The following is an 11,712-nucleotide window of genomic DNA, read 5'->3' as shown; positions in this document are numbered from 1 at the left end:
TGATCATTCCACACCTATAATGCTCAGGTAACATAATATACACCTGGTTATATGGGATATGCATTCATTCTCCTATTATCTACAGATTTCATGTTCATTCAATGTCTAACTTGCCCAAGAAACCTTTTATACATCTACATAAAATACACCTAATAAGTTATTATCTTTTTATTTATTCCTCTTCATCATTCTTTTTAGTATGTCCCTCTGTACACACCATGTATTCTACACAGCTACATATAAACCTGTTTTGTGCATACATTGACTTCATGGGATGGAGAGAGCTCCTGAGCCTCATCTCACACCTTGTTTACAGTTTATACAAAGAAAGTAACTATTTTGTAAACAGTAATTGTTGGTTCTTCATTCCTGACCTTCATTTTTGGAGGTATCTGTTGGGTTTGCTGCACAATACTCACAGCCCACTAGGCTTTTGCACATTAGTCCTTTACTACATACAATATTTCCTTATACACCTGCTAGATAAGATGCCCTCTTCCAAAGCAATAATGATACATGGTTTCATCCCTTATCTCTACAGACTAGGCAGTACAATGGAATGTTGCATAACACTGACATTTTTCTCTTTTCAGTCCTTCTACTTTGACCGAGATGATGTCGCCCTTCACCACGTGGCAAAGTTCTTCAAGGAGCAGAGCCATGAAGAGAGGGAGCACGCTGAGAAGTTCCTGAAGTATCAAAACAAGCGTGGGGGTCGTGTGGTCCTCCAGGACATTAAGGTGAGACTTCTGTAGTGTTCGTCACCCATCCTTTATGTAAAAAGTAAAGTTGCACTAACTGGAATTACACTCTCGTCTATTTGCCATGAAAGGAACCATAGTTTTGAGTTTTCTTGTGCTCCCAAGTATTTCAAAGTGATTTAAAAACCATTTCTTTCTTAGAAACCTGACCGGGATGAGTGGGTCAACACCCTGGAGGCCATGCAGGCTGCCCTGGAGCTGGAGAAGACCGTGAACCAGGCCCTCCTGGATCTTCACAAAGTGGCCACTGACAAAGTTGACCCTCATGTAAGTGTTCAATGTTTTTTTCTTTTTTTGTTAGGAAGTCAACAGTGCCACTAATACATGGTTTGGGGTGTGGTTGTGTTCCTCCTCCACCCCTAGTTTGTTTAACTCTTGGGTTATTCAGTGCATGCTCCAACATGTCTGACACATTAATATTTGCTATTACATTCTTAGAATTCTATTAATCTTCTAGTAAACTTCCCCATATGTCTTAAAGGGATAGTACAGTACTTGGAATGCATGGCTGGTTTAATTCTCAATTGGTACTGTATCACCTTGGTATTCTAGTTGGGCCCTACTGAAATGAATTGATCTTGGCTACAATATCCCAGACAGATACTTTTTTTTTTTTTTTTTTTTTTTTTTTTTTTTTTTTGCATTTACTGAGGCTAGTAATTCCTGCATATCAATAATGCCCCCTTCTCTTCCAGCTCTGTGACTTCTTGGAATCTGAATACCTGGAGGAACAGGTGAAGGCTATTAAGCAGCTTGGAGACTACATCACCAACCTGAAGCGCCTTGGGGTACCCCAGAACGGCATGGGCGAGTACCTGTTTGACAAGCACACCCTGGGAGAGAGCAGCTAAGAGGTCTCCTCCTGGATGCCACCGGTCCAGTCTGCATCTCCTTGTCTACCTGGAATAATTGCCCCTGACGTGTGTTTTGGGCATCTTTAAACCTTGTGTGATCTGTTACCTGAGCGGCTGTGACTGTGCTTGTCGGCAAGCTTTCCAATAAAGTCTTATTGCATTATAAATGTGTTGCATTGTGACTTTTTACAGATGTATAAAAAAATAAACATTTTTTTGCTACATTAGTGCTATGGCTGCAACCCAGGTTTCACTCACAATTAACAGTCAGTTTGTAGCGATCAATGTGCATGATGCCCTCATTCATTATCAACCTGAAGGGCAGAGCTGATGTACAAATTAGCTGTTCCTACAAGGAATTTGTATACGCAGTTAAGGGGAATCTGTCATCTGGGTTTCACCTTGCCCCAGACTACTTATGTGCATAAAAAACAAAGCCACCACTAAATGTGCACTTCAGCACTAAAAATTCCAAACTGTAATTTTTATAATTTGTCCTACTTTCTAGCATGAGAATCGGACTGATTTACGCTCGCAAGTGTGATTCCAGCTTAAGTCTTTTAAAGGGAAGGTGTCGTAAAAAAAATAATTCAATAACTGAAAAAGTGTAAAGTATTAATGTTTTGTTTAAATATTTATTTTTAATTGTGCAAAATATAAAAAAATTTAAAGCTATTTTCCACTGTTAAACACTAGGGGGAGCAGCTGCCTGAAATCCTACAGAAATCCCACTGTAGAAATAGCTGGATTACAGCTGCAGTAAAGTGAGCAGAATCTGCTCTCCTGTGTGATGTCGCCTCCCAATCTGGGTGTTTACAAAAGATAAGGAAGATGAAATGTAGGGACAGTGTGGAGCCATTTTGTTAGTGACCACAAATGTCTAAAGTGTCCCCAAGGACAGGAGTATCACATTGGATAGGATTAGATACACAGCCCTGCATACAGTATCACCGGGTTCACGCAAAGGCCGACAGGTGGCAGGAGGAAGGGGGGGGTTGAGCGGGGAGTGTTTTTGGAGACGGTAGCAGCGGCGGTACTCACATGCAGAGGCACGCGCAGGGCTGGGTAGAGCGGAGGTAGGGAGTGTCACTGGAGACGGTAATGGCGGGGTGAGGGGCAGTAGCAGGGGTTGGGTAGAGCGGAGGGAGGGAGTGTCACTGGAGACGGTAATGGCGGGGGGAGGGGCAGTAGCAGGGGTTGGGTAGAGCGGAGGGAGGGGGTGTCATTGGAGACAGTAACGGCGGGGGGGGGGGGAAGGGGGAGGGTAGGAGGCGGCCCGTACCAGTGCCTTCAGTAAAATAAGAATTAAATAAAAACTAAAGCGGTGGTTTTAATTTTGTATTAATACTTTATTTCATAATTATTTTTAATACAAAAATAAAAAAACCGACACCTTCCCTTTAAAGCCGCACTTTAAACTCCTCGTACCCCCAAGAGAAAGTGACATACTGCAGATTTGAAACCCGAAACTCAAGACAGGTTACCCTAAGTAATAAAGAAGCACAGCGGCAGGAGATTTCTATAATCCCATCCTCTTTGCTGGAAGTGTAAGATGCTGAGTTTTGTTGGTACAGCCAAAACTCACCAATACCTCCTGGTGTGAATGTGGCCTTAAAGGGAAGGTGTAAAAAAAAATAAATAAATTCAATAACTGAAAAAATGTAATGTTTTAAATAAAATGTGTTGTTTTTAATTGAGAAATATAAAAAAAACCTTAAAGTTTGATATATTCCACTCTTAAACACTAGGGGAGCATCTGAAATCCAAATATAGAAATATCTCACATTACGGCTGCAGTAAAAGTGGGCGGAGTCTGCTCCCCTGTGTGTGTGATGTCACCTCCACCTCCCAATCTGGGTGTTTCCAACAGGATAACAGAGAATGAAGTTTAGGATCACAGTGCAGAGCCATTTTGTTGACCACAGTGATCCTGATATGTCTAAAGTGTCACTAAGGCCAGCTGCATAGTGCTCCACTCTATCCTGCGCCACACTGTTTCCCAATGCCCCCCACACTGCCTACAGTTTCCCAATACCTCACACTGCCTACTGACTATTTCCCAATGCCGCATGCGCTCACCTCACACCTGCGCCCCCGGCAGCCTGTCCTGTCAGACATCACAGTACGAGCAGCAGAGTCCCGAGGTGAACGCATGCGGAGAGGGGGTGGTCGCGGCAGAGTGCAGGGGGGGGGATAGGGGTAAACGGCAGAGTGGGGGAGCAGCGCGCCAGGATCCGTAATGGTGCAATCACCGTTGCCCGGCGCCGGTACTCACGGCATCCATCCTGGCGGGTGACAGGGGGAAAGTGCACACGCTGTGTGCTCCCCAATGATGGCGCTGATCTCCCTCTGCTGTGATCTGTACAGCCCAGCGGGCGCATTCCTTTCACAGCAGACGCCTACTCTAACGTTACTAAATGGGGTCGGAATCCAACCACTGTCTTCTATGGCCAGGGGGCTGCCATAAAGGAGGTGAGTAACTGTCGTTACAAACACCAAATCCAAGATGGCCGCCCCCAGTGCTTCAGTAAAACTAGAATTAAAAACTAAATAAGCAGTGATTTTAATTTTGTATTAAAAATATTGGATTTCATAATCACGATTACAAAAATATAAAACCGCGAGACATTCCCTTTAATGAGACCTAATCGTGAGGTTCTGACATTAGAATGTGCTGTTCTTACAGATATGTGAACTCTGCATTGTTCGGTATTATATAACTGCTAACTCCGGTTTCGGGCAAAGTTTACGTTGTAAATGTAGTTTACACAATAGAAGCTTTCACAACCTCAGATGTATCACAAAGGCAAACCGTGTCCTAGGTGAATATATGTAACATACGCAAAGAGCCTGCGGGTATACAAAGTACACTGAATTAAAGGGGTTGTCCACTACCATGACTTTTAAATAATTTTAAGATACAGATTGGAGGTGTGCCCTTTTTTTGATAACCAGCCAAGATAAAGCAGACAGCTGGGCGTGGGTGTTATCAGGGTGGGAAGGGCCATGAATATTTGGCCCTTCCCAGCCTAAATATAGCATCCGCTCCACATGTGGTAGATGCCCTGATTCTGGAGCTTAGCCAGACTCTTCCAGGTTGCCCTGGTGTGATGGCAATTGGGGTAATGGTTTTGGGGTTATCAGCACCAGGGCAATCAAATATCTGATGGATATGCCACTTCTAGGGCGGCTGCAGGCTGCTATATTTAGGTTAGGAAAGGCCAAATATCTACAGCCCCTCCCACCCTGATATCAGTCCCCAGCTGTCTGCTTTACTTTGGCTGATTATCAAAAATAGGGAGAACCCAAAAGTTTCTTTTTCAGTGATTTAAGATGTGGAATCCCCTCTATTTTTTGATAACCAACCCAGATAAAGCTGATAACTGGAGGCTGGTATTATCAGAATGAGAAGACCCATGGATATTGGCCCCTTCCCAGGTTGATATCAGCCCACAGCTGCTGCTTTACCTTGGTTAGCAAAATAGGGAGGATCCCATATAATCTTTACTTTCATTTTTTTTTTAATTTATTTTTACACTACAATACAGCAGAATTACTGCAACCAATCACAGACACTGGCACAGAGGGTGGGCGGGGGAAGCAGTGAATATTCATTTTGTTTAAACATTGGGCCATTACAGCAGTATGATGACCATATTATCTTCAGGGAAACACGGTATGTTTGGCCGTTCTGCTCTTACTCCGATTTTCTTCCTTTAGAAGACCCCTAACCCTTACGATGACGACTTTACAGCACCTAAATTTGGGTCTCTATTGACTGATATGAAGTTCTGGTCTGGGTTAAGTTCAGGTAGCTGGACCAAATTTTGGACTAAAGTGCATCTGAATTCGGCAGACCTGAACATCCATGGGAACTTTCATCCTTAGTCATGAAGCAATTGTTCCATCCTGTCAACAATCAACAGGAGTGATGGAGGAAGAGCTGGTGATTAAATTAGGGCATTACAACCATGACTGGTGTATGGAGCCCGGTGAAGAGGGGGGCCTGGCCGAGCCTGGGATAATTATTTTGCTTTATTAAGCCCTGGGCCGGCCAGGCCCCCTCTTCACCGGACCCTATTCACAGCCGCAGCAGAGGGGCCCAGCAGTGTCGCTTCGGCTACTATAGATGGATAATTTGCATTTGAAGGGGCGGAGCATGCAAATTAGCCATGTGCTGGAATGGAGACCGGGTCAGTGGATCAGAGGGGGTTTGGGGAGGGGAAATGAGCATCCGAGGGCGCACCCGGGGAGGAGAAGCACACAGGGGGGCCTGGACTGTGGAGGCCAAGTCATCTGGCATAGCATCCTATCACTCTCCTTCTTAGTCACATAGCCCTTACACAGCCTGGAGGTGTGTTTGGGGTCATTGTCCTGTTGAAAAATAAATGATGGTCCAACTAAACGCAAACCGGATGGAATAGCACGCCGCTGCAAGATGCTGTGGTAGCCATGCTGATTCTGTATGCCTTCAATTTTGAATAAATCCCCAACAGAGTCACCAGCAAAGCCCCCCCCCCACACCATCACACCTCCTCCTCCATGCTTCACAGTGGGAACCAGGCATGTAGAGTCCATCTGTTCACCTTTTCTACAAAGACAGGGTGGTTGGATCCAAAGATCTCAAATTTGGACTCATCAGACCAAAGCACAGATTTCCACTGGTCTAATGTCCATTCCTTGTGTTCTTTAGCCCAAACAAGTCTCTTCTGCTTGTTGCCTGTCCTTAGCAGTGGCTTCCTAGCAGCTATTTTACCATGAAGATCTGCTGCACAAAGGCTCCTCTTAACAGTTGTTCTAGAGATGAGGTGTGTCCAAACTTTTGTTATTAACACTACATTTCCCGGCAGCACCCTGCTCCTCCTCAGTGCTGCAGGCCCCTCGCTCTGCTCTACTGTGTGCTCCTGATCTAAAGCGGACAGGTCTCCATTATATGAACAGCCTCGTAGAGTGTAATGCTTTCTATGCGTGAAAATCACAGGTAGAACATGTATGTGAGAAATGGATGTCTAAATAAGCCCTAAGGCCCCTTTCAGACGTCCGTGTTTCAGGTACATGTGACATCCATTTTTAACACGGATGCCACATGTACCCATGTTATTCTGTGGTGTTACTCACACATCCGTGTTTTCACACGGACCGTGTGGCTCCGCACGCAAACACAGACATGTCCACGGATTGCACAAAGATGTGATCCGTGTGACACATACCAGAGAAAACAAGTGTCTTTTAAATAAAATTATTTTCTATACTCACCTTCCCAAGTGCGCCAATCTTTGGCGCTGCTGTCACTTGCTTCTGACCCCCGATCATTATGCTCATTGCATATGCACTGCACCGAAAACATGGAACCAGCAGTAATGCCAGGGACAGCATTGCCATAGACAGCATTGCCGGGGACAGGTGAGTACCCAGCAGTGTGTGCATGCAGTGACATCAGGAGGTCATCGGAGTATCCAAGGAACTCGGATGACATCCTGACAACACCCCCGTGACATCTGCGCTACCATGGTTGTAGCGACAGTGACTTCACAGGTTCATCAGAGTTCATTGGGAACTCAGATGAACCCGTGATGTTACTGCCGCGACATCTGCGGTAGTACGGATGTCACAGGGGTGTCGTCAGATGGTCATCCGAGTACATTGTGAACTCCAATTAACCTGTGATGTCACTGCCGCGCCCGCACACACACAATGCTGAGGGCACCCCTGCGGTGACCTGAGCTCACCAAATGAGGTCCAGATGACCACGGGTAAGCATATACAGCAGTGATGACCTCCTGATGAGGCCACACACACTGCTGAGGGTGCCCCTGCAGTGACCTGGGCTGACCTTATGAGGTCCAGGTGACAGCAGGGAAGCATACACAGCAGTGTGTGTGTGTGTGTGTCTGCAGGGGCTGGTCTCACAATCAATGGGGAATGTTCTGTTCTCCATTGAATGTGCCAGCAGTATGGGATCGACGTGGGCCCCACAGTTGGTTTACGGCGGACCAGGATTAGGGCTTTAACAAGGAAATAAATTGGATAAGAGGGTGTCTCTTGTCTTTATTTATTGAATAATTTTCTGTCTTTATATATTTTCAGATTCACTTTTAAGGAATGCCGTGGGACCTCACCATGTATTATGGTGAAACCTTTTACATTTTTTTTTATTTATAAAAAACAAATAAATTGGTGAACGAGGGCTGGAGTCGTATTTTTTTTTTATGTTCAAATACACTTTTTAATTCTCCTTTCAACTACTGTATTAGTAATGGGGGTGTCTGCTAGACGCCAGCCGTTACTAATACCAGGCATCAACCCCACAAATATTACCCCGTTTGTCACCGCACCAAGGCAATGGGAAGAGCAGAGTCCAGCAACTGAATTGGCGCATCTAATGGATACGCCATTTCTGCCGCAGCTGCGGGCTGCTATTGTTAGGCTGGAAAGGGCCAAAAACCATGGTCCTTCCCACCATAAGAATATCAACCCTCGTTGTCTGCTGTACCTTGGCTGGTTTTAGTAAAATGAAGGGGACCTCATGTCATTTTTTTTTTATTTCAAAAATAAAAATGCTGTACAACAGCTGGCCAAGTTAGCTATCTATATCTATTGAGCTCTTCTATCTATTCTTTGTTTTTGTCTATTTTATGTTTTCTTATTTTCTTTCTTTATATCTCTCTATCTATTTTATCTGTTCTATATATCTATCTATCCATTATCTATATCTATCCCTCATCTATCTATCCATTATCTATCTATCCATTATCTATCTATCCATTATCTATCTATCCATTATCTATCTATCCATTATCTATCTATCTATCCATTATCTATCTATCCATTATCTATCTATCCATTATCTATCTATCCATTATCTATCTATCTATATCTATCCCTCATCTATCTATCCCTCATCTATCTATCCATTATCTATCTATCCATTATCTATCTATCCATTATCTATCTATCTATCTATCCATTATCTATCTATCTATATCTATCCCTCATCTATCTATCCATTATCTATCTATCCCTCTATCTATCTATCTATCCCTCATCTATCTATCCATTATCTATCTATCCATTATCTATCTATCCATCTATCTATCTATCTATCTATCTATATCTATCTATCCCTCTATCTATCCCTCTATCTATCTATCTATCCCTCTATCTATCTATCCATTATCTATCTATCCATTATCTATATCTATCCCTCATCTATCTATCTATCTATCTATCTATCTATCTATCTATCTATCTATCTATCTATCCCTCATCTATCCCTCTATCTATCCATTATCTATATCTATCTATCTATCCCTCTATCTATCTATCCATTATCTATCTATCTATCCCTCTATCTATCCATCTATCTATCTATCTATCTATCAAATCAAATCAAATCAAATAAGCTTTATTGGCAGGACCAAATACAAATTAGTTTTGCCAAAGCAAGTGTACATTAGGGACTGGGGCTATGGGGATGGTGGGTGGGGACTGTAGGAAGGATGGATGGGGCACATCCAGGGTGGGGACTGTGGGGGCACTTCTAGGGTGGGGGCTATGGAAGTCCATGGCTTATGATGGGGCATATCCAGGGTGGGGACTGTAGTAACGGTGGATGGGGCATATCCAGGATGGGGATTGGGGGGGCCACATCTGGGATGGGGGGCTATGGAAGTCCATGACTTATCATAGTTCTCTTTCTGGAAGTCTATGACATTCGCTCACATACCGCGCTGCTATCTCCACTGCGCTCTCTTCTTCCCCCAGCAGGATATATATTTTCTCTTCCTCCTTCTGTGGGGCCCCGAGGCTCGGTGTCGGTGCAGCGGTGCATTACCTTCAGGGACTCCACTCGGCTGGATCTTGTCACAGGTAGGAAATCTTCTATTTTGATTGTCGTGACGCCACTCTCAGAATTGCGGTCAATGGGGACCGCCACTGCAGGTTAGGGGTGCCTGGGGCTGATGGTAGGTGCAGTCAGTTGTAATAGCCTCCTGAGAGTGAGGCATGCCCCAGGGTCCCGGGTAGGTGTGTGGAACTACAAGTCGCAGAATGACTCACACGCACAAGCAGGATGTCTTTCAGGGATTTTACTCACTGATGGTGGCAGGGTGAGTAACCCGGGCGTAGCTGGGATGAACCAGGCTGGAACCAGGTGTCCTTCAGGCTGACTTATGAGGGTGGCTACCAACTCGCCTTCCTTAGCCCGTTGTGTTTTGAGGTAACCCCTGCTTGAAGCCCTGCTGGGGTCGCCCAGGGAAGTTGCTGGTGCCTCTCTCCCCTTCTTTTTGCCCGTTTGCTTGTAGCCTGGACCAGATCACTCCGGCTGCTTGCCTCCTGTGAGCTATGGGCCCTAACTTTGGCTACGTGGCTGCGGACTCTGTGGTGTTGTCTTGGGGGTGTAAAGTGCCCCCTCATGCAGGTTTGGCAAAGGAAAGGTGAATCTATCCCTGCACTGGGACCTGCTACCCGTTTGGGCCTGGTTCTCCCTGACAGTCTCCTTACTTTCCACTCCGTTGCTCTCTCTTTAGCTGTGTGTGGATTTCGGGCAGCACTCCCAGGTGACCGTTCTCCCCCGTCGGTAGTCACTGCGCGGACGCTGTTAGACTGCCACAGCTCCAGGGTCTGCTCCTCACGTCTGCTTTCCCTGAGCTGCACACTACACTGGCTCACTGCTCCTCCTCTCCTATTCTTGCCTACGTCACCTAGCAACCAGGCTCTCTACCACACCCCTCGAGTGGAGATGGAGGCTTCGCCCCTTCCACCCCTCGGGTGGAGATGGAGGCTTCGCCCCCTCCTGGGATCCCCAGGGGTCCTCTCAAAGGTACATGTGTGAGACCTGATCACTATGCGCCTGTGTAGTCACACCTCGGTCAGCCTTCTGGATTACCTGTTTTGTACTGTCCCCAGCATGGGTGCAGTACTCAGTGGTGCCTGACCAGGTCAGGGGCGCCACATTCCCCCTTAGTTATCACCAGCACGTCCTCGGGCTGCAAGACAACATTTTAAAATGCGTAAAACAGTAAAACATGGTGAAACGTTTTAAAACCATCAGGTACCATACATCACCACCCTCCACCCACAAGTCCGTTAACCCACCCTAAACCCTCTCTCGTTGGCCGCGCCTTCAGCCACTTCTGGCAGGATGTAGAGGCGGCTTTCATGGTCTGGTGGTTTCAGGGTATACCTGGCCTGGTGGAGCCGCGCCTTCAGCCTCTTCTGGCAGGATGTAGAGGCGGCCTCCACAGTTGGTGCTGACCATGTACCCTCTTTGTGGTGGAGAGCCAGGCCCCATAAACAGGCGTGCTCCCTGGTTGCAGGCGAGCCAGGCCCCTAAACAGGCTGGCTCTGGTGGTGGTACCTCTGGGGTAACTATTTACACTGCGAGAGTTTGTGGCTATAGCCAGTTCATAGCCTTAAGGTTCATTTTTCAAAGTGCAAAAAGAGGTTTCTCACATTAGTTCATGTGGGCACATTTCTTGAACTTGTAAACGTTGCAAAACTTGTCAAAACTTGTAACTGCTGTACTTTACTTTACTTTACATGGACTTTGCTCCTTCTTCCTCCTTACCAGGGCTTGGGCCTGTAGGGCTGTGGCACCTGTTGCTTTCTCCATCTCTGTCATCATCTGTAGTGGTCTCATCAATGGGTTCTTTGTATTTTCTTTCCTCTTCTTCTGTGTCTGTTTCTTTTTCTCTTTCTTTATCTTGTAGTGTTGAGATAGCAGGTTTACTGTAGGGATTTCTGGGACATGGTGTGACATCTAGTGCGTACCATCCGCGTTCTCCTTGATGTTTTGTGAATTCTACTGAGTCTCCTACCTGTAGGTTTCTTCCTGGATGTCCTCTAGGTAAATGCGCTCTCACATCCCTTCTGTTCACAAAGATGCCTTCTTTCATTCCAGGTACAACTATAAAGCCATATCCTGATTTTAAACTAAAGTCTTCCACTACTCCACGACAAAGTGGGCCTCTGACCTGCGATTTAGCTCTCCTTAATGACTGCTTCTCCTCCAAGTCTCTGGCTGTTACTTCGTCTTTTCTATCTGGAGATTGCTGTGCAGGGGAAAACTTTGTTCTGCTGCGGCGCCGTGTCTTGCG

General features: G+C 45.7%; 1 protein-coding gene across 1 annotated transcript; it reads left to right on the top strand.

The window, feature by feature from the left end:
* Positions 1-539: 539 nt before the first annotated feature.
* On the top strand, positions 540-1,782 carry LOC142256912 (ferritin heavy chain B-like). The gene is made up of 3 exons (XM_075328900.1): positions 540-740; positions 903-1,028; positions 1,457-1,782. Exons 1-3 carry the CDS (start codon positions 555-557, stop codon positions 1,610-1,612), a joined length of 468 nt encoding a protein of 155 aa, XP_075185015.1. The 5' UTR covers positions 540-554; the 3' UTR covers positions 1,613-1,782.
* Positions 1,783-11,712: the final 9,930 nt, after the last annotated feature.

The sequence above is a fragment of the Anomaloglossus baeobatrachus genome, chromosome 11, assembly GCF_048569485.1.
Source record: "Anomaloglossus baeobatrachus isolate aAnoBae1 chromosome 11, aAnoBae1.hap1, whole genome shotgun sequence".
Taxonomy (NCBI): Eukaryota; Metazoa; Chordata; class Amphibia; order Anura; family Aromobatidae; genus Anomaloglossus; species Anomaloglossus baeobatrachus.
Note: the sequence above shows the minus strand (reverse complement) of the source record. Positions and strands in the feature narration are given on the sequence as shown.